Source organism: Larimichthys crocea, chromosome XVI (genome assembly GCF_000972845.2).
Source record: "Larimichthys crocea isolate SSNF chromosome XVI, L_crocea_2.0, whole genome shotgun sequence".
NCBI lineage: Eukaryota > Metazoa > Chordata > Actinopteri > Sciaenidae > Larimichthys > Larimichthys crocea.
In genome coordinates this window covers 21,401,934-21,425,752 of record NC_040026.1, presented here as the reverse complement: position 1 = coordinate 21,425,752, position 23,819 = coordinate 21,401,934, and the positions used below count along the sequence as shown (strand labels likewise).

Below are 23,819 nucleotides of genomic sequence, written 5' to 3'. Positions count from 1 at the left end.
GCTTCAGGACTGTGAGCTCTATCTCTCTGCTCGGGGTGGCCTCAGCGTGTCATCGAGCCACCCTTTAAGGACCGCCCACAAAATCCTGAGTCTGAAAACTGATGAAAAAACTAACTCCACATTTCCGTAATATATCGTTCAAAGTCTTTTCAGCGACTATTTTCCAACATATTTTATGTATTTTGAAAGAAATCTCAGCTTTGCCTTTACACAGACTTTAACTCCAGAGTCATTTATTTAACTATGCTATGCCACGTTTCAGAACTTCAGCCGAAAGACAAACTCTGCACTTGATATAACCTGAGGCAAAAACGTTCAAATGTACTTGTATCATTAGTATTACTCGGTAGACAAATACAGAAAACACGTCGAAATGAGCTCAGCTGTGTTAATGTAAACATCGCGTCTTAAGATTACAGTCACAGATAACGTTTGACTGCTTGCTGGGAGTTTTGAGATCTGTCTGAGGGGACCAGAAGAAAACAGACAAGACATTTATAAGACATGCATATATCAGTGATGAAGTCATCTTAGAAAACAGGAAGGTCTCTCAGTCTTACATAGTCAACTGCTCTAACTTGACCTGGAAGGGATATAAATAGTGCAATATAAACTGGGCCATTAATGAGCCACTCAGGGACAGATGTTAACTGCATTAGCTGGCCCAAGTTATTGTTAACTAATAAAGAATAACAGAGATCAGGGTTCCACTGGTTGACTTGAATAAAAAGGTGATCAAGATGAGCCTTAGTTTCATTTTTACACGTACAAAACTCCACCATAGAAAATCAGTTAGTGTCTAATTAACATAAAAAGTGACTTAAAGTAAGCAGGAAAAGGATTATTGGATATAACTGAATCACAATTTTACCATTCGTAGCCATCGTGGCTCTGTGTGATGAAGTAATGCTTAATAGTGCTGCATTCATTGCTGCAGTTACTCTTTGGTTAGAAACTGGAGCACATGGTTTGTTTTTTCTGGCACGCGTGACAAAAAGCTAAATGAGTGCTCGCCTCAATAAAGGCGTGCATTAAAATCCATCAGACCTCTTAATTTGTGAGTAGTATAGTATTATTACAATTTCTAGATTCATTTTTCACATCACAGATTCTGGTCTAATGTTTAAAAGTTGAGAAATCTTACCCTCACCAATGCTACAATAGGTAACTGGTCTTATTATCATATTAAGCCAAATTAATTCTTATTTAACGTGTTTATTTTAAGTCGTTTATCTCTGCTTCTCATGTAGCACGGTGGTTATATTTGCTCTTTATGGTTATCAGAGAAAACCATGCACGCCAGTTGTACCTTCCACCCAAAAAGACACTTGCATGATATTGCATTTTTTTTAAAAAACAAAAACAAAAAAAAACAGGAATTGTTCGTTAAGAAATTTAAAAATGTAGTTTTGAACATTCCTTAGCACTGTGTAACCTCTTCTTCTAGTGTGGAAAATTCAGCTCCATTGGTGAGACTTTGCATCAGCTGCTAACACTACCTCCTCGACTGGTGAAAAACATCATTAAACGTCTTCGGCTGTTTGTTATACGATTGACTCTCTCAAGTTTGCCGGTAGGGTCAAGAGGTATTGGCTGGGGGCAGAATGTAATAAAACCTCATTAGTAATTTCTACAGGTACAACCATGATATTTGGCTCAAGCGGTTCTGGATCACACTCGGCCCCTGTGTGATGTGACAATGTCTCAGGACTAGGAGGCTGTTGGCTTGCTAGAGTTTCTAATGCAGCCTGCTCCATCTCCTCTGCAAGGTCCACATTGCTGCCATACAGCACTCCCATCCTTTGCGCAAGCATCCCCTCTTTCTCTGGTGGATCTTCACCTTCGTCCTTTCTACCCATCCTCTTACAGTGGTGAAGAAAAGCGGCGTGGCGTATGCAGCGCTTCAGTAGGTGGTTGCGGTAAGCCTTTTGAATGACCACAGCAGCCATCTGCTCTTCTTTGTGGCGCACCGTTGTAGTAATCGGCGCAAAGGAGTCTGAGGTGGGGTTGTTCAGGATGAACTTAGCCTCGATGCTCTCCCGCATTGCCGCCATCTCCACCGTGTCTCCCAGCACCATCTGTGTGACCGCCAACAAGACATCCAGGCAGTGGATCCTGTCCCCGATGACCAGGGGCAGATCCATTTCAATCAAGCGAAGACGGTTGGGCTTAGCAACCCTCAATGGCTCCTGCAAGGTATCACAAAAATCTGAGAGCTGGCTATACTCAATGAACATCGTTCCATCCAAGTCAAACTTCTCCCAAGTCTCATTGAACATCTCAAAGTCTTCCTCACAGAGTGCGTCGCCACTCTCCTCCTGAGCCACATTGAAGTTCTCCAAGATAATGGCGATATACATGTTGACCACCACTAAGAACGAGACGATGATGTAGCCACAGAAGAAGATCATGCTCATGCCCGGGTTGCCACAGTTGCCCTTTACATCTGTGCCTGGGTTCTCAATGTCTGGATCACAATCTGGAAAGTCCTTGTTCAGCATTGGAAGTAAAAGTCCATCCCAACCAGCCGACGTTGTAATCTCAAACAGGCAGATAATGCTTCCACCGAATGTCTCAAAATTAAATATATCATCAATTCCGGCCCCCTTTTTGACATAGGCAAAATTTGACATCCCAAATATGGAGAAGATGAACATAATGAGAAAGAGCAGGAGACCAATGTTGAAAAGGGCAGGAAGGGACATCATCAGAGCGAAGAGAAGCGTCCGAATGCCCTTCGCTCCTTTGATAAGACGCAGAATCCTGCCTATTCTTGCCAGTCTGATCACTCTGAACAGAGTTGGTGACACAAAGTACTTCTCGATTATATCTGAGAGCATCGTACCTGAAATAAAAGAAGATAAACCACAGTCAGAGACAATATATGAACACTTGCAGTCTGTCTGAATGCCTGTGATGACTTGGGTACCCACCAGCTATGGACAAGATGACCACAACGAAATCAAAAATATTCCATCCGTTGGTGAAGTAGTATTGTCGCAAGGCAAAAAGCTTCAACACGCACTCCCCAGTGAAGACAATGATGAAAGCCACGTTTAATTTGAAGAGGAATTCTTCCTTCTCTGGACTTTGGTTGTCTGTCTCCACCATCATGGACACCATATTAAGGCAGATGAGCACCATGATGAAGATGTCAAAAAACTGCTGACTGATGAAGTCAAACACCATTCCCTGGATTAGGTTCTGCAGGTCAAAGGGAGACGGGGGGAGGGAAAGAAATACAAATCCAATAGGGTCATTTGGCCTACAAGTTGTGTGCTGAAAAGGTCAGTGCAGGGGTCAACGACGTCATGGTCATGCCACGCATGCCCAACTTATGTGTCATTACTTTGGTTTAGGGATGCAGCGATGAACCGAATTCACTGTTAACGGTTTAAAATGTCACAGTTTTGTAGCCGTAAACAATCCAAGTTTTAAGAGTTTTCAGTGCAATGGAAACCAGTGGCAACAAAGCAGGAAAATCTATAATCGTATCATCCCTACTTCAGCTTACAATGTAGTCAAACTTTCCCAAACGATATAACAATAATAAGTAATCATGCAGTTGTTCGCGAATTACATACAGTTGGACGTGGAATTGGCTTCTGTGGCTTCTTGGAACCAAGTTTCTTCATGGCGTCGTAGTACTTTTTTTGTTCCTCAGTCATGAAGATGTCTTTATCTCCAAAGTGCAGACAAAACATAAAAAAGAAACACGATCATAAGTATTTAAAATTAGGTTGTTATATTGGTGCAGACCCCTTATAAAAAAAAACAACTGTGATACTTATCTTTTTCTTCTGTTGGTTGAAATTGTCAATAATGACACCAATGAAGAGGTTGAGTGTGAAGAAAGAGCCAAAGATGATAAAGATGACGAAGTACATGTACATGTAGAGGTTGATCTCGTAAGAAGGTTGTTCCTCTACCTACGAGTGATAAAATGTTTAAAACATTAGGAACATTTAAGAGAAAGCAGTCCTGTCCTTGTTCAGTAGAAGCAGTTCAGTAAGTAAATAACACACTGGAATATGATACTAGGCAGGACGGGCACTTCCAAAGACCAGACTCTCTTCACCACCACCATCTGTCACATATATATTACATATATATTCAATTAACTTAAAGTGCAGGGTGGTGTTAAAAGAGAAGGGATAATATTTGATCTCCTGGCTGAGCCGATGGAGTCCTTGATGTTACTGACGTCATTTCTATACATGAACTTAATTAATTTGAGCTTATATTTAATGCTAAATGTAATATTTCAATACTGATATAACCGTAAATAATAACTACCTCTCTTGAGTCAACAGCAGCGTACATGATGTCCATCCAGCCTTTAAAAGTCGCCTGAAAATACAGAGCATTGGTCCAAAATCTGTCACTGAACACGACAGCTTTTAAATCACAGTTATTTTTGCTATAACATAAACAGCACTCCTACCACTTGAAGCAGAGACAGGTAGCCCTTCCCTACGTTGTCGTAGTTGACTTTGACGTTGACCCAGCGGGCGTCCTGTGTGGCTTCCTTGACGGCCATGCAGTCGCTCCTGTTATTGACCTCAGACATGGGGAAAAGCTCCTCCGTGGTGGTGTTGATGCAGCGGTAGAACTTCCCGGCAAACAGGTTAACCCCCATGATGCTGAAGATGAGCCAAAAGATCAGACACACCAGCAGCACGTTGAAGATGGAGGGAATTGCTCCAACAAGAGCGTTCACTACCACCTGGCCAAAAGAGGACTTTGTTAGGATTAAGGAACTCAACAGGTTTGTTTTTGATCCCATTTTTCATGAGATGAAGTAAAATATCGAAGAAAAGAAGGTTTATTTCTCTCATATTTGTTCACAAACCCGCCCTACTCTGCATCTGATTGGCGAGTACACCCTTGTCTTTGTTGTAGACAGGTCATGACTTTGCTCTGCTCTGTAGCCATATGTGAAATATAATAAACGTCTACCTAAAATAAAACATTATAGAGCTTCCATATATTGCGACCAGTCAAAGGCGCTCCTATATCATATCATGTTTAATAGGCATGTTGATATTCCACACCTGTCAGGTGGATGGATTACTTTGGCAAGTGAGACGTTCCCACCAATGCCGGGGCCAGACTTCTCCATATTATGGTCTGTTAAAATTGTCACTGTGTCAGATTAGACGATTGTAGATGAGTCATAAATTCCTGCGCGGCAGAGAGACACGACAGACCACGCGTTGCTCGCCCAGACCGATCATTCCTTCCCATCTTTCATGACACACATGATGTTACGGGAACAACACTGTAAACAAATACTCATGTGTGTGCGTGATACTGCTTGTCTCGTGTTTGGAAAGGCCATTGCAGCACCAGTAACGTCACTCCTCTTTTGGAAGAGTGAAAGAATGTAGATGCAGCGTTGGTTTGGGTCCACAATGACACACTACAACACTCAACACCCTACATCTACAACAGATCGGGCTATATTTGGCCTAATTTTGTTTATATGAAATAAACAAACTTAAATTTTACCTGTGCTCTTACCTCAGTCAGCTCTGTTACAGCAGCCATGGTGTAAGCATGCACACAACACACATTGTAGGGGAAAGCCAGTTAGATTAGTAAGATAACGCATTCAGCTATGCAGCTTTTCCATCATCTAAAATCAGTGTTAGCCACGCGCATTGATCCAAAACTCACCCTCATCCCTTCAAATCTCGACAGGGCTCGAAGAGGCCTCAACGCCCTGAGAGTCCTGAGGGATTTGATTGGTCCAAGTTCGGAGTAGCCCATCCAGTTGGCGAATAAACTAATCAGGGAAATCTGTGGCAAAAAACAACAATCAACACATTTCCTATTGAAGTGTCACAGACTTTATCATCTACGTATGATCTGTTGAAGGTTACACGTCAAAACTTACATCTACGATGAAAAAGTCTAACCAACACCAAGCGTTGGTGAAGTAGGTCTTGAAGCCATACGCGGTCCATTTAAGGAGCATCTCGATGATAAAGATGTAGGTGAAAACTTTGTCGGCAAACTCCAGAATAATTTTGATGGTTCGGCGTCTTTCTATGTGTATGTCTTCAAAGGCCTGCCAAAAGAAAACATGAGATACCTAGATACATGTCCCGATGGTGATAAAGTTTCTTAACACTATCATGAAACAGTCAACTTTTCTAAATTTGTTGCACTGATGACAGCACTCACCAGAGCTCCACTGCTGAGGAGGATCATAAAAATGATGAAGGTTTCAAACCAGTCATGCTCCACGATGGTGAAGCAAGTCTTACGGAGGTTCCACCATTTTTTGCCTTTACCTTCGGTGATATCCACGGTCAGACACGGCCAGCGCTTCACGCAGTCTGAGGGGAGAGGAAAATCACTCAGCATTACACTCCAAAAGATTTCAACAGCGTGAGCGGTTCATGGTTAAATGACTCCGCTTTATTGTTCATACTGTCAGTGAAGCAGGCCTCTGGCTCCGCGGGGTCTTCTTCTTCTTCTTCTACTTCCTCTGGTTCAGGCTCAGGTGGTTGATAGTCCACTGTGCTACACACTGAAGAATCCCCATCAGTCAAAGCACCCATCAGCTAGTCAAAGATTACAATCGAAGCTCGGTTACAAAGCCACCATGCACAAAGTAATGACCTCAACATAACATCAAACTACAGGGTTTCTTCATGTTGGTTACTCACTTTGACGGTTTCCAGCATGCTAATTTCATCTGCTGCGTTTTCCTGAAATAGCACAGGAATAGAGAGTGAACAAACATATCCTGCACGCGTTCCTAAAATATATGTTTTTGCACTTTATTTGCTTTGAGTTATAAGTATAGATCTGGTTGAGGGTTGATTCCCCAGTGAACAAGACTATTATGGCACTCCACCTACTACACAGGTGTTTTCACTTGTGTTGCCCGATTAGACCTCTTTTCTAGACTGTGTGGGTGTTTACAGACAGTGATTCATAGACGTCGCCCTCATACTCTGCAGGACGACATGCTCTTTTGCTATTTACTTTGCTGACGTTCCTGGTATATGAATATTTGTTGCGTCTCACATTCGTTTGCAAATGATGGACAAATTCAAACATGCATTTCCTGTTCCACTGAAACATCCAGCCGGCTCTGACAAATGTACACGTCACCTTTATTCAACCAAAAGATATGTGCTCTGTTATGTTATTATTCTAGTTTTATCACCATGTTTAGTGCATTATCACACAACGTCGTACTCATACACTGTCAATAGTTTGTGATAACTTTGACCAAAAACAGCAAAAACAGAAAAATTAAAAAGTATTCAGTATTCAGAATTTGCTCTTAAAAATATGAACAGTCTCTGCCACCCTCGGCTGTCCAACAGTGAGAAAATGATGCATCACCGTGCCTTTTCGTTCTGACTTTTGGATTATATTAGGATTATACTGGAGTGCAGATGTTTTAACTCATAAAGTGTGTGTGTGTGTGTGTGTATCCTGTCTTTTGCATGTCTCGTGCACTTCCCTTTGTGTTTTACTGAGGCTGGCAGGGAGAGATGATTATAAATCAATAGTACAAGGACAGGAGAGACAGGCTAGGGAAGTGTCATTTGGATATGAATCATAATGCTCATTACTGAGCAGAAAACCAAAAAAAGGATGTTACGATATTATCTGTATCAGTGGGGAGGTGTTCCAGACAGCCCAAAATGTATAACCAGCTGTTAGAGCTCCTCAGGGAGCCTTTTCTCTGTGTTGCACTGTTAAACGCTTCTTCTTGTACAAGAATAATAAATTCAACCTTGATACTTTGAATCCAGTCTTCCTTATTCAGGGGTTTTTCTTTAAAGAAATTCCTATACCAGTGTGATTAAAGGGACACTCACAGAAGACCTGAGGGTCCTTGAGGGTTCACATGTGGGACTAAGACCATGAAGATTTATAAAACAGTAAATAAATCTGGATAGATTCATGTTAGGGAGACCAGAAAGTCGAGCATTAATGTCTCTGTGTTCACTCGAGGGGGGAACAGTCATACTTTGGCGTTATGATGTTACGTTAGGCAAGGTTTTTTACTTCAAATTCAGTGCTTGCATTGCATTTATATTGTTTAAACATTTCGACTGGATGATTGGTGGATGTTGAATTGCCAGTGCATGTAGAGAGATAAACAGAGTGAATGTTGATGGATCGACTGAACTTACCAGGTAAAGTTGGTTGTTTTTTTCTTCTGTAAACTCAGAGTCATTGGTGTCTTCGTCGTCCTCATCATCCTCGCCTAGGTTTTCAAAGTCGGACTCTCCCAGGGCGATCGGCACATTGAGACCGCTGAGCTCTCCGTCTACAATAAATCCAGAGGGCCGGCCTTCAACCAAACAATTAGCTATCCCATCGGCCATTTTTAAATCCCCACTGGTGTCCAAGTGGTTCATTTCGATACACTCCATTTTAGCGTCCCCGTCGTCCGTCAGGTCCTCATCAGGCTCTTTGGGCTTTCTGCCAAGAAGCCGCAGGACCATCCGAACGACGAATGCTTTGAGCCAGTCGATTCCCCGAGTGATCCTGCCGATGGCAATCTGGAGGTTGTTCATCTCGCCGTCATCGTCCCCTGCTGAGAGGTTGTCTCCACTGAACGAGCTGAGCAGCAGGGCCAGGAAGAGGTTCAACACCTGACAAGAAACAACGTGAGAAATATACAGTGAAATGCATATCTGATGTAAAACTACACAATAATATTTAGAAGTTTGCAGTTAATATCTGTGACCAATGGATGGTCCCAACTCTTTTTTTCCAGGGTTGGGGTCAGGGTCAGCGTTAGTGAACCAGCTCAAATACACATCACATATCAAATCGGTTATGTGATGGCGCATTGATGTCGTCTGCCTTCTGTTGCAGATGCAGCTATCTTTAGTTTCTAAACCTGATAGTCAATTTCTCGGTTCCTATTTCTTAGGTTTAGTGGGAGGCGATCCCTTTCATTCCAGTGCAGGAGCTGTGAATTGGTAAAGAAGACTGATGGGACCCGATAGTTTAGGAGTGGAAAAACAGACATGATGACTACTGATGGAAAAAAAAAGCAGTCATAGCAGAGTTTTCTGTGTTGTCATGCTCCCAGATTCTCCGAGAAGTGATTATGTAACCTGACGATGAGAGAAATTCAGTCTTTATCTTAAAGTAATGGGAAAATAAGCGTGTTTAAAGAGTTAGAGCTAATACAACTCTCATGTCTATCAGTTAAAGAGACTGTAGCTTACCTGCAGGGTTACAAAGAAATCTTGTTTAATTCATACAAAAGAATATAAATTACTGTGACTTTCAGTCTTAATGCTAAGCAAAGACGTGACTGTGGTGTTCTACATGTTCTTGTAGTGATTGTCCCAGCCCTTAAAAATGATAGAAAGTGGAGTGGTTTGTGGGATTCCCAGCCCTTAAAAATGATAGAAAGTGGAGTGGTTTGTGGGATTTTAACTAAAAACGCACTTTTGATCAGCACTCTGCTCCATATGTTGCGGTGTTGATGGCCCAATATGATTACCTCTTCATCAATTACGGTTCAATCTGCTATCAAATTACTTTCCCTTAACACCCGGTCCCCCGGCCACCTGAGCTCTGCTCAGCTCAGCTGTCTGTGTTTGTTCCCTCAGTGGCAGCATGCTTACTTGAGCCGGATCTTAGCACATACTCAAGGTCAAAACCACTGTTTGGTAGCTCAAGTCATTTGATTTAAATAGAAACCCCCCTCCCATGAAGCGTGTAAGTATACTATCTGCCTTCATGTCAGTGCAAATAGTGTGCATGTATGTGTGAGGTGAGTTTACGCTGGAGTAAAGGGGGGGTGGGGGGGTCGCTGTGAGACACAAAAAAAGACTCGATGATTTTGGCACGGAGCGCCCATCGCAATAGTTTTGTCATCTTGACGATGAGCCATTTCCTTTCCATTTCTATGAATAACCTAACAGGAAATGGTTTTGGCTCTAGTCATTAAATATGATGCTAAAATGATGGCTGAGAGTGATCATAGTCTGCGTTATAAGTACGTCCTTGTTCTGCGAGGCCAAGATAAAATGTCAGGGACGGTATTTCCATGCTCCAGACACCCAGGATTCTTCACTAAGCATCACAAACTCTGCTGCCTCTTCAAATTCAGCCAGACACTTCGAGAAAAGGTTAGTGAATCAATTCAACAATAATATGTGATGATATTCTTTGTGATCATCACCGTGTAGCTAAAACCTCTTTTGAACGTTTACTGCTCAAATTTTGCAAATATTCCGTGTTGTGTGTTTTTAGCCCATACCATAAGGCCTAAGATTACTCTAATGCCCCCTGCTGGGTGCAATTTTCTTTCCCAGCTGTGTCTGTCCGTCCTTGGCATCCCTCACATCGAGGGGTTAACAATAAACTACTGAGACGCACAAGCTGGAAAATCTCTTGGCATTATAATAAGATGACTGCTAGATTTAGAGAGATTGTTCTAAACAGTTTGTCAGCTTTACAGCTTCACAGTTTAAAAACTGTACCGTGTAGTCGAGTGGCAGCGTCTGCAGGCTCAGGAATGACCATCTACTTGAGATTTACTATGTGCTGATATAAGCACTAATTATAAAGTGACACACTGACAACACAGCCACGAGATAAGAATTATCATTTCTGTTTATCCTGATTGTAAACTGAGAGAATTATTTTTATCCAAGTGAAATTGAGCTGCGTAACTGTATACAGTCTTCTCTGTTTCCTCATATATATATATCAGCTTCAGGCAGACCGATAGTAACACTGCCTCCTTAATTCATTTCAAAGCGACTGTGTGACACGTGATTGTTGCCACAATAACTGTTAAGAGTGATAAAATCCTGTCTCTTTTCCCAAATGGGCCGTTCTGGATTATATTACAAAGGTATCAGCAGTGCGTGATTAATAGTTGCACTCACCACTAGATTTCCAATGACCATGACCATCATGAAGACAACTAAACACATCCCAGGTCCGGCCACCTCCATACAGTCCCACATGGTCTCGATCCACTCCCCACACAGGATGCGGAACACGATGAGGAACGAGTGGAAGAAGTCGTTCATGTGCCAGCGAGGCAGCTCGCAGTCTACGGAGATCTTGCACACGCAGTCCTTATAGCTCTTGCCGAAGAGCTGCATCCCCACCACGGCGAAGATAAAGACGATGATGGCCAGCACCAAAGTCAGGTTTCCTAAAGCTCCCACTGAGTTGCCGATGATCTTGATCAGCATGTTGAGTGTGGGCCAGGACTTGGCTAGTTTGAAGACACGAAGCTATCTCCAACACAGGACAGACACAAAGACAGTAAATAATAACGTTCATTGTGGTAAATACATTCAAATAAGTTCAATTATTGGTTCTCACCAGACGGAAGGACCTAAGAACAGACAGTCCCTGGACATTTGCCAACCCCAACTCAACCAGACTGAGAGTGACAATGATGCTGTCGAAAATATTCCAGCCGACTTGAAAGTAGTAGTAGGGATCCATGGCGATGAGCTTGAAGAACATTTCAGCTGTGAAGATTCCAGTGAAAACCTGCAGGAGCATACGCCTCTTTTACAGACACTGACAAATCAAGTCTGAGACGTAAGAACATTTCTGCGATGAGATTCAAAGTTGATGTAGCACATATTTACCAGATTCCCCACAGAGAGCATGTAGTCAAACTCTGGGGTCATGGGGTAGTGCTCCATCGCCATGAAGAGGGTGTTGAGCACGATGCAGATGGTGATGGCCAAGTCAACAAAAGGGTCCATCACCACAAAGTGCACCCAATTTTTAAAGGTCACCCACGGCTTGCAGCAGTCCCACTTCAGAAACATGTCGGCAAACTTGTACCAGCCGGGCGGGCACGGCCTCTGAGCCTCCTCCAACTCTAGACAGGAAAAAAAAAACAATTAGGTAGTCTACCATCATTTAAAGTTATCTTTAAGTCATATGCATCATGCAGCTAACAGAGAGCAATGATGAGTGGCTTTAAAATTGATGTCTCATCTGTGCCAAGTTATATTTGACCTGGAATAGCCAACGCTTAACACCATGAGGGCATGGCATTGAATGTTGACAGGGATTTCTTTAGCACACAATGTGATTAGCTCAACTATGGTGAGCTCAAGACAATGCTACTGTATTGGCCTTGGTTAAATGAGTGTATAATGTTAGCAACTCCTAGATAATCTAGGCAATAACAGCTCAGATTAGAGCATCCCTACTGAGAACCTGCAACTAGGCCTTGTGTATTTCTTAATTCCCTGGAGGAACTTGACACTCCTTTATGCTGCGTGGCATAAAATCAGTACCCTGAAATAGACATGTTGTGTCATCTACTTATTTTAATGTAACCAAAGCTAAAGAATTAAACCTGTACGTAGGGAAATGTCAATTGCCGGTGCTTCTCCATTGGCACTGTACCTTCCATAGCTGTAGTGAGCACACTTAGAGCACTTGCTCTTCTCTGTGCCAGGCCTGGTTCGTCCAGATGAAGCATGCTGTGCACAGAGCCGATTGACCTCTCTCTGAGTTCATTATCTGCAAGAGGCTGTAAAATATGTCCATAAATCTGTCAGTTGCATGCTCGCGATGGGAACCTCAGAAGCAGAAGATGTATAAGTTGCAGTCGGAATTTTGATTGACTGAAGATCGAACTGAAGACTGACTAACCTTGATTATGGTGGGCGCTCTGATTATCAGGCGGGGGATGACTCTTCCATTGCAATCCTTGACAATTTCGTCATGTTCAAGGCTCTGTTCATCATCTGCCAACTCGGACGTGGTGTGATGACTAAGCGACTTCTTACTGGTTAGAGTGGCTCGGCTCCCAAGAAGGTGAGCCTGTTACAGTAGATAAAAAAATACATTACTTCAACTGTTCTTCTTCAGTTTTACTACAAATGAAAAGACTATTAAACAACCCTTAAATATTGCTCTTGAAGAAGTTATATTAACATAAATATAGCTGTCTCCTAAATGTTACCTGTTCCTGATTCTTGAGTTGCTCTAGTAGCCGCTGGAACTCCTCCTCTTTCTCTATGGCCTCTCGCCGAGTTGCCTCATTCTGTTCATCGTAAGCCATGGCTACCACAGCCAGAATGAGGTTGATGAGGTAGAAGGAGCCCAGAAAGATAACCACCACAAAGAACAGCATGTATGTCTTTCCAGCTGCCCGCAGGATCTGTGTTTGGAGCAAAAAAGAAGCTACGAGAACTAAGGACAAATTTCTTTTGTCAGAGGTCATACATCTGTTTGTAACAAATGAACGAAGTGCCAACCAGCTGGAAAAGGTTCTCCCAGTAGTCCTGGGTCATGAGTCTGAAGAGGGCCAAGAAGGACCAGCCAAAAGAGTCAAAACTGGTGTAGCCAAAGTTGGGGTTCCTCCCAGCCTTCATGCATGTGTATCCTTCTGGGCACTTTCTATCAACAAAGAGTCAGCATGCTACAATTGTTCTCCCAGCCTCCAAACACCTTACTATTGAATAAAAGTAATCCTTGATTGATTGACCTGCCATAGTGTGAATAATACATACCCAGCATCAGAGCTGTTTCCACAAAGTAGGGCATCTGGGCTTCCTTCCAAATAATAGTGATTCTCTAAAACCAAAAAAGAAACATTGAGATCTATTCTACTGAAGATAATAGCAGCTCAGGAGATGTAACGTGTGTTAAACGTACCTGTGTTTTCAATATATTCAATGAAATTGAAGTTATTGTTGGAATATATCGTATCATTGACCCCCATGGTGTTGTTGAAGGACGCGGTGTCATTAAACGCGTTGGTGGCGTTGAAGAATTCAAACGCAGTTCCGTTTGTTTCGATGGGCCATCGCACACATTTCTGACGCAGATTTCCCATAAAAAGTTGGAGGCCAATGAGGGCGAAAACAGCGAGAGCGAAAACGGTCAGAATCATGACGTCCACCATTTTCTTCACCGACTGGATCAGAGCGGCCACGATGGTTTTCAAACCTGACAAGATACAATGGATGTCAGAATATTTAACAAAAAACCAAAAGAAATCAAAGAATGACACCCTCGTAATCAGTAATAAATGACATACATACCAGGAATCACAGTAATTGTTTTAAGGGCTCGAAGTACACGAAAGGTCCTGAGGGCTGACACATTGCCAAGGTCAACAAACTCAGTGATGTATCTGTGGAAGGACATAAAACAATTAATTAAATCCAATTGCAAATAACTTATCTTCTGTTAATTTTCTTGTTTTAATTGGAAAATTATCGTCACATACAAAAATGTTACACAAATCTGCACAATATCATCTTTTATAATGTCCCCAAAACCCTTTTTGAACTGTCAGTTCTGTTCCGTTCAGTTTTGAGTCGAAGACGTGGATAATATATAATGACAAGAACTGTTTTTGTGATATGAACGCAACTACACAGTCAGATGAAGGACGCTCGGATACTTACGCCATGCTGATCACCATGAAATCCAGCCAATTCCATGGATCTCGAAGGAATGTAAAAGATCCAACACAGAAACCTCTCGACAACACTTTGACTGTTGCCTCGAAGGTATAGATACCAGTAAAAACATACCTGAGAAGAACAACACATGTTAGTAAAATGTGAACAAAGGAATTACTGAAAACTATAACGACGATGTACTCACTCAACAGTTTTACTCCATGCTGGTGGGTTGCTCATCGTCATGAATACACAATTCGACAAAATTGTAATCATGATGAACATGCTAAATAATTTAATTCAGGGTTAAGGAAGCAGACATTTCCACTCTTTATTCATTACTCACATCACTTTATGTCCAACACACTGAATAAATCAAACACTTAAAGGATATGAATGTATGAGAATTTTGATGGCTCCTCTCCTAACCAAACTAAAGGGGCTCAGAATGTAGCAAGCCGGTTCAGCGTTGAACCTGAAGATTGTGTTTCCTTTGGTGATCACAATGAATGTCTGAAAAAGAGATTATCAGTGCAAGTTAATGTATATAGTCCAAAATGCTTACTACATTTCAATAAATACTCAGTGATGACAATCTTGTAATGATACTCTAACATTTAACTGTAACATATGCATACCGCACATGAAATTGTATACATTGCGTAAGGGTATACTGTATGCAGCTGTAATAACTGAAATTTAAGGAATACATCCTGTCATATTTCAAGCTCATTAAACACTAAGTGTGTTTCCATGTGAGCACAGATGTGCTCAGACTGACTTTCTGTGGTTTGTAGAAGGGGTCCAGGTCCTCCAGAGGTGTGTTGAGCAACTCTGGTGGAGGGTCTCCATAGATCAAGGGCAGACTCTTGCCCGCCTCCAGATCAGCGTTCGGGGCCAGTGACTCTTCCTCCTCACGTCCCTCTACTTCTGCGGCCTTTTTTCTTTCCTCCGCGAGCCTCTCGATCTCCACCAGCGATTCCTTGGTGAAGCGGCGGAACGCGTTGGTGCCTGGGGGAGGGAGCAGGGTCGCCATCTTCGCATTGCGAAGGGATACCGCCACACCGGGGTTTCCCTAGAAGGTGCTGGAGGGAGGGACAATGAACAAATACAGACTATACAGTCAAAATTTGAATGCTTTACAAACACCTCCAATTTCAGTCTGTATGAAATTTTGTATAAGGAGAGAGATTAACAAAGGTCCCAGGAGTCAATATGGTTCATGGTCAGCACCTTAACCTCCTGGCCACCATGGCATCTTGTGTTTGGTACTAGTACTCAAAAATGATCTACTAATCAAAATCTAGAAGTTTAACTCAATCGGTTGCGGTGGATGACCGTCCACCAATGAGCTTGGTTCCGCTCGAGGTTTCTGCCGGTTAAAAGGAAGTTTTTCCTGCCACCGTCGCCAAGTGCTTGCTCGTGGTGGAATTGTTGGGTCTAATATTATAAAGAGTACGGTCTAGACCTGCTCTGCATGAGATAACTTTTGTCATGATCTGGCACTTTATAAATGAAACTGAACTGAATTAATTTCCTAATTCCTTGAGCCCTGGTGTGTTGCAGAGTTTTCAGTTTTCTCTGATGGACATCTGAAACCTGTGATGGAAAAAAAAGAAAAATGGGAACCACCACGTCTCCATACAGGTCCGGGGGGTGTTGGTAACCATCATCGGTCTAAGTTGCTTTGATCTTGCGTCCACACCCCTCACACTCCCTCATTCCTGTCCTCCACCCTTTGCCCTACATCTCCGACCCTGCGCCCCCTCACGACACCACAAGTGCTTAAATGTGTCCAGATGGAAACAAAACAGCTAGACGCACTCAGGAAGATAGTTTTGGTACTTTCCCACCGTTCTAAAGAGACCATGACATTACTTGTGTACATCAGATTACTTATTAGCTTAGCAGACGCTCCATATCGGGTCCAAGTGGCATTTGCTTTCATCCTTTGATGTGTTTAGCAACCAGTGTGGCTTCATCTGGAGCAGCTGAAGTTAGGCTCCTGCTATCGTGGACGTAATGAAGTAGTACACTTTCTGGCTTTAAATATAATTTGGAATAGTTAAAACATAGGACGGACCCTGCAGGATTAAACAAAATATCAGTGCTTCCTTGTGTATTTTATAATTTTACAAATACTTAACCTGAAGGTTAATCAGTAATAATGTATGTGCACATTTTTGTATAACTGAAGTTGAATTAACTGTACATCTGCATTGATATGCATTAAAAAAACACCATGACTAGGGCATGAACATGAAATGTATTTAAGGAAAGTTGTACAGCAAAATCCTTTCAGAAACACGACAAAGCATCGTTTCTTCTGTTACCTTGAGACCATCTGTGATAATTTTCTGAAGATACAGAGACTACACAAAGAATACCAACATGTCATTAATCATCAAAGCAGACAAACAAGCTGGTAACAGGTTGTAAGAAGAGACGAGTTCTTGAATTCATGCATGTGAAGACGCAGAGAACAGCCCGAGCGATCAAAACGTGGCAACGACAGACACACACACGTCGATATATACGCGGGGATCACACGCACATTAATGTGGGATAATACACGGCCTCAAAAGAGCTCAGTTGAAGAGAAAAGTTTTGCATTCACACACATGTGAAGAGACGCACACGTTCGCACAGATACAGTGGCTGCCCAGCTGCTACAGGCAATCAAGACGGAGCGTCGTGTTACAGAGGCCCGATGACTCTGCTCATTCCTTCCTGGCTGAGCCTTTGCTCTGCGCCTCACATCCCTCCGATAAACAGGACAGCATGCCAATTTATCTTACCAAGCTGACTCCACTCTCTACTACCTTCTATTTTACACGGGGCCCCAAACACACTAAGCTTCCGACTCCGCACCCTTACCCACACTTGACAACCCCCCACTATCCAGCTACATGACACTTGAGGCTCGAAATCCCTCTTTCATACAACGCAGACTTCAGTCATTCCACCTTAACGCGATCACTCATCAAAGGCTGTGTTCATAATCACTCACAAGCACAACTTACAAGGTCTCTTTTCTTCTTAAGCAGCGGTACTACGTGGGTTAGTATTGGTACAACGACTTAAACTATAGTAGCACTATCAACAGTCTCAGTCATAACCTGGGCAGCCCTCCACACTATCTTCCAAGCCCTAGTTTCTCCTCTCATCATCCCATTTCAAAACCCCCATTCTAAGAGCACTGGGCCCCGCTGCCGTCGACCGTGAGCCAACCCTAAAATACACCTCCTGAGAATGAATGCGTTTCTCTATGGCTTATGGGGAACATTTCCTGATTGCATTACATCACACCATGGCTGCTGAAGCCATCAAATATCCTTTTTTAAAAAGCTTAGTACCCCAATTGAAAGCCTGCCAATCTCAAAAAAGTCCTCTCGAAGTGGTCGTTGCCTTGTCTCTCACGCCAGTAAGGTCAATAATACGTTTTGCCGCCGTGTTAGGTTTTGTAGCTACATTTATCAGCGTTCGTTTCTGCACACGAAAGGGCCAAGATATTCAGTATCAGTCAAAATAGATTCGGTATATCATGCTTATACTCGCCATAAAACATGTCCAGAAAATACACTCTTGTATCAGTGGTGGAAGAGGCAGACTCCTGCCTTCACAACTCTGCTTACTATAAGGAAGACTACAGAAGTATTATCAGCAAAATATAGTTATCAAAAGTAAAAGAGTTCTTTCTGTAGTAAAATGGCCACTGTGACTGATATATTATTATATTTTATGGTGTCAGACCCCTCTTAAAGTTCACAATATAAATCTGAGACGTCAAAGGTAACACAATCATAAAACACTTTTCACATACTCGTAACTCAACTGCACGTCACCCAAGAAAGAGTTACATAAGTTTGTCAGACCAAAGGTCCACCCAACTAAATTTGAATGATTAAAAATATCGACAAGTTTATGAAATTAGGTGTCAAAATCAGGTAAAATAAAGCTGCTGAATACGCTGAAGTCACGTCCTCTTGTGAAACAAGTCAGGGTGGCCTCAGCGTGTCATCAAGCCACCCTTTAAGGACCGCCCACAAAAATCCTGAGACTGAAAACTGGTGAAAAACTTCTCGTTCATTCAAAAGTCTTTCCACATTTTCAGCAACTGTTTTCCAACATATTTAATGTATTTTGAAAGAAATCATCCAGTACAGTCGTCTAGTCGCCTACAAAGCTTGATTTGTTCATGCAGCATAGATCGGCTTACGTAAAATTTGGAAACAGTAAGATGACTTTAAATATCGCGATCTCTCTGATCTGTCTAAAAAAGTAGAGATATCACAATCTCCAGCTAATATGCCCCCCCTCCTCCTACTGTCAAACAAATGTAATGCTGTGAAAAGTCTGAAGTTTAGTGGTAACACAGAATGGATGTACTTAAGTACAAGTGCCTCAAAATGCTACTAAAGCACAGTTCTTGGGTGAATCTACTTAGTTGCTTCCCACCAGTAGTTTGATTTCGAAGAGTCCAGCTGAAGACAATCAACTCATTTCACGACCATGCTCGTTGAGTCTCACTGTGTGGACAGGTGGCAAACTGAGGAAGAGGGGGCGAATGTTAGATTTCAGAAGCCTTGACCGACAGTAATATATATATCATCTTGCATGTCAGGGAAGGCCATGTGACCTGTGACATTCCGTTTGAGGATATAGACGGGGTAATGTAGACACCTCTCCGTTACACTAGCTGGTCATGGAATGCGAATGCCAATATTCACCTCCGGAAACTAACCGAACTAGTTTTTGGCTTTTGTCACAGGGGCAACACGAGTTCATACAGCGACAGAGTGAAGAAGTTTGCTGCACTAGATTTCTTCTTAAGTATTCAAATTGGCTGAAACATGAGGTAGCAGTTTGATTTTTGTACTTTCTGTGAAGAAAACAAGCAAACCAGTATAAATCAGAGTCAGACTTGTTGAAGTTGTCATATTTTGCTCACTTTTAATGACTTATTGGCTTAACTCCGGTGCCCTGAAGATGCCAGTGGGGTTCAAACCTGTCACTCCGCTCATTACACAGCACTAACCACTCCTGGAATGTGGTCAAGTTGTAAACAACAGATCTACAGAGCAAACAAGGGCTTTTATTCACACGTCCTTTGACATTTGCCATGCTCCTGTTCCCCCCCGTTTTCTCACGGGGTCAAATCGCAACACTGCGGTTCGCTCTCTCCCGGCTTGCTTCAACACCCTGTCACCCACCAGTTAACCTTGTATTTCAAACCCAATAGGGGAGCCACATTAAAACAGACCTCTCCACCTGTTCCTACTTCCTACCGCGTCATTGTATGTTGCCACAGTTTTGCACTTCAAAACCGTAGCTGCATGCTCAGTCGAACCGAAAATGATCAGCATGTTTGAGGCCTCTGTAACTACACTGGGTCAAGACCCTTTGATGTCTTTATAAGATGTGTGCACAGTGGACCGAGTCCTACATGCATTATGCTGCTGCTAAGAGGACAGCTGCTGTCACTCGCGGTATGCCTCTGTTGCTGCATACCGAGGAGCTGTGAAGACCTATCGTAATCTCCCTGGTGCAGTCCGATGGTCAGATGGCTAACAGAGACGTATAGAGTTATAAATCTAGAGATGCAACCAAACATTTAGTGTCTGGCTGACCACGACCGAGTCAATGTTTCACCACGACACAGCAGAATACGAGCCACTAGTAGATGGCTAATAGTGTAAATAAAGTTGTTGGAATGAATCATAAATACACCAGGAGGAATAGAGTTTGTTATAGTCTAAGGCAGCTTTCTAAACAGATTTCATGCTGTCTCGATGTGACCCATTTGGCCTTTGCACTCACTGCACAGTAATCTGAGAAGATTACATGTGGAAGTGATATCAAGAATATTCCATCCAACTTGTGACAGACCAAGGGGGGAGCTATTATCATATTCATAACACCAATTAAGTCCTTAAAAAACACAGACATCCATGAAGGAGCGACTCGTGTCCGAGCCATCGAGGTAAAAACCTGAATCATCTAGTTTGAACCTTTAACCAAAAAAAAATGTTTCTGTCACTTGTACGTCGAGCACAGTTACACAGAATTGGGGAACTGAACAAAATGAGATGGTGAATTTTGAGAAAAAGGGTTTGTGTTTATCTTTAACCTCATCTCACCTTTTGAATAGTCTGGAAAATACAGAGGCCTAGCCAGGCCAGTCACATGGGTTCACTTGGTGAAAGAAACTCAAAACCGACACCTTCTGCGTCCAAGAACATGTGACGCGAGACACACAAACACTCTCGGGCAGAAGAAGACATTATTCATGTCAAAAGACACAAAAATATGTATTTTATGACATCTAACACGTATATGATGACACATATACGTGTGGAGAACGCAGCACAGAGGAGGGTTTACATTAGAGATATTAAAGACAAATGACGCAAACAAAACTCACTCTAAGAACTTATAAACACCACATGAGGATCCCCATCCATGTTGAAATCTCGCCTCATCCTGTTACATAAGAGTTGCAGATGCACCTTTGACAGGATCTAATATGAACACACACACAAGTCTCCACATCTTCTACTGTGTCCAAAGATCTGCTTTGCCTGCACGGAGCCGGGCTGTCTCTGCAGTCCCACACCTCTGATTTGGGCAACATGGATTAACGGCGGGGAAATGGTGGGGTATGAGCATCCACAGCATCACAGTATCTCGCCCATCTGCCATGAAGACATGGACTAAAAATAAACCTTTTGCCCTGTGGGAGGAGGCATAGTGGGAGATTGAGAAGGTTGCAAAGTGTCCAGACTGGACATTACAGCCATGTGCCTCGAGGGAGATATTCACCTGGCAGGTGAAGACGTGGCTCTGTTATGATGCCCGTGTGCAGGTTCCCTCTCATACTGTAGCGAAAACACTAGTTTGCCGCTGCACGTCCATGTATCTTAACAACACAGGCACCCACACATTTAAAAACAGAGCTGAGAAGCCATAAATCTACCAATTCCAAATTTGACCTGAGCTCAATTACAGGTTCATGTTTATAATTAGAACAAAAGGAGCTCGCATTAAAACACATCTTTGCGTTCAACCACTTTTTTACAACCTTTTGCTTTAAATCAGAACTGCTCTCTACCAGAAAGCTAAGTAGTTCTCTGTTACTCAAGTTAAGTTTCACCACAGTTCAGATGAGCGGGAGGGAGAATTAAACCATTACACAACATAGTCAAAGCAAAACCCTGCTAACTTAAAGTCAGGAAGATGCCATATTAGTCCATACAGAGCAAGGGAAGCATAAAACCAGTGAAAACAAACTGTAAATATCAAAAGCCACTCTGAACCTGCAAGTAAAACCCCTTAAAGTTTTATATTCTGAGGTTCATGCAGCTCATCTTCAAGCTTCAACAACTCATGGAAGACACCAGAAGGAGGTGGCAGGTTACCTTGCACGGTAAAGCAAATAATTCCACAGAATCCAAGAAACTTGAAAAAAAAAAAATCAAGTCTTCCGTCAAGCCTTACACTGAGGACGTAATTCTCCCCTTGTGGCAGCCAGCACGGGGCTGCAGGACAGCTGTTGCTGACGCAGTGGTGTCCTGCAGTGAAACCGGAGCAGTTGCTCCAGGTAGGATCAGATCAGACCTTTGACACTTCAGCAACGGAACTGCTTACCGTTCCCACACAGCTGGTCGCTCCTGCGTGCATTTCCACGGGGAGACGAGCACATTTACAACTTGGTCACAAAGTAAAGCCGGTGTTTGAGCTCCAAGTGCTGCTGCGGCTCAGAGGAAACGTCCTGCTGCAGCCACCACGGATCTCTGAGCACAGATTCCTCTCATCTTAAAGTGTTTTTATTCGACTGATCCGCCTGCAAGACCTGCTCTAGAAATGTATTAATTATGTTATTGTTGTATCGATGATTGTTGTGTTTATTCATTCATGAATTGCTCTTCTGTAAAACTTTCCTCACTCATGCACAGGTTGATTTTGCAGAAATTCAAGTACTTATCTGATCAGGTTTCAGTTCTTCTGTTTCTGTTTATAGGCCATTGAAACATCTGCCAAAATGTATAAGCAGCTGATACAAACACAGCAAACAGATCTGACCACAGAAATGAAACATTCGCTGATGAAGCTGCTTTGTTCTTCAGCTGAAACACTGTTGACGACTGAGGATCGAAGTAGTTTCCGTGGTTATCAGGTGATGAATGTAGCTTTTTTATTTCTTAGTTTTTTATGAAATAACTGTAAGGACAAAGAGGGGGGAAACATATGGAAGGATGACAACCTTTCTCTCTGTCAAGACATGAAAAATTTTGAAGTTTCTTGTGTTTTCCTGATAAACAATCCTCTAGGAAGAGTTTGTTTGAGTATAAATCAGGTCTGTAATGCACAAAAAAAACAAAGAAAAGAAAGAAACATGTCCTAAAAGTCCAACACTAGGCACTAATAAAAGAATTGTTACTTTTATATCTCCACAGAAAGTTGCTGTTTCTGATACAACCACCTGAGGGCAGCATATATTTCTTATTGTCCCTACAGTCGCTTTATTCAAATCTATGCTGAGTTTTTGTTGTGTGTTTGTAACGATTGATCTCTCGTGGTTGAAGAAGGTGCACAAATTCTGTGCATATGTGTGGATAAATATATATAACATTACAATCTCAGTACTTTATACACCCCTTTATACACTGACCCACAAAAAGGCCCCAAAAACTGCTAAAGGATTAATATTTGTGGTGCTTTGGCATCGACAACAACATTAATAATCCACTCAATGATGTCGGGGCACAGCTGTCAAAGATCAGACGCATATTTTTGATTACATTTGATAAGATAACCTCTGTATGAGCAGTGAGGGGGACAGGACTGCATCGGCGCACTGATTGGACGAGTCCTCCTGACGACGTGAAGGCTATATTTGGCTGAAAGGTGTGTAGTATGATTATACAAGGAAAATGATATCTGTATTTACAAATACAAGTTAACTGGGTGTCATCTGTTTCTTGGAAATCGAGCCTTCCTTCTCTCCCTATGTGAGCAAACTGTCCCAGTTTCAGGTCAGGCTGTGTGTAAAATGACATTAAAGATTGAAGAAATCTGAGCGAGGGCTTTGTCACCGTCAAAGATATTAGACGGGTACGTAAGAATAATGTTCCACAGCCTGCTCGTATGACTTCCAGACTGGGTTGGTATCATCATGGTGAGCCCTGGCAGTTATTTAATTTATTATTTCAGCTCTTATTTTATTTGTTACTACTTTTGCCTGCTATATTTATACTTTAATACTTACTCATGTTTGGTTTATGTCTCGCCCTAAGTCAGCTGGTTGGTTTATGTATTTATTCTATTTTATTTATAATTTATGTAGACATATAGTAGTTCTGTAGACGGTTCTTGTGTGAGGTCTTAACATTTCTTTTTAAAGAATACATCAAACAA

General features: G+C 42.3%; 1 protein-coding gene across 4 annotated transcripts; it reads right to left on the bottom strand.

The window, feature by feature from the left end:
- Positions 1-131: 131 nt before the first annotated feature.
- On the bottom strand, positions 132-23,666 carry scn4aa (sodium channel, voltage-gated, type IV, alpha, a). Of its 4 annotated transcripts, none has more exons than XM_027289032.1 (27): positions 21,821-23,666; positions 15,184-15,487; positions 14,797-14,915; positions 14,608-14,697; positions 14,406-14,534; positions 14,037-14,128; positions 13,648-13,941; positions 13,503-13,566; positions 13,248-13,389; positions 12,953-13,150; positions 12,640-12,810; positions 12,391-12,517; positions 11,616-11,854; positions 11,341-11,514; positions 10,893-11,249; positions 8,166-8,630; positions 6,678-6,719; positions 6,440-6,572; positions 6,190-6,344; positions 5,900-6,073; positions 5,680-5,802; positions 4,445-4,726; positions 4,297-4,350; positions 3,792-3,929; positions 3,585-3,689; positions 2,934-3,204; positions 132-2,845 (listed from the first exon to the last, which is right to left on the bottom strand). In XM_027289032.1, the coding sequence occupies exons 2-27, from the start codon at positions 15,436-15,438 to the stop codon at positions 1,545-1,547; spliced, it is 5,694 nt and encodes a 1,897-aa protein (XP_027144833.1). In that variant the 5' UTR covers positions 15,439-15,487; positions 21,821-23,666; the 3' UTR covers positions 132-1,544. The 4 variants fall into 4 exon arrangements, with proteins under 4 accessions (XP_027144833.1, XP_027144834.1, XP_027144835.1 ...); XM_027289033.1 differs by lacking the exon at positions 21,821-23,666 and adding an exon at positions 17,426-17,490; XM_027289034.1 differs by lacking the exons at positions 13,503-13,566; positions 13,648-13,941; positions 14,037-14,128; ... (3 more) ...; positions 15,184-15,487; positions 21,821-23,666 and having other exon boundaries at positions 135-2,845; positions 12,953-13,173; positions 13,248-13,310.
- Between the last annotated feature and the right edge of the window lie 153 nt (positions 23,667-23,819).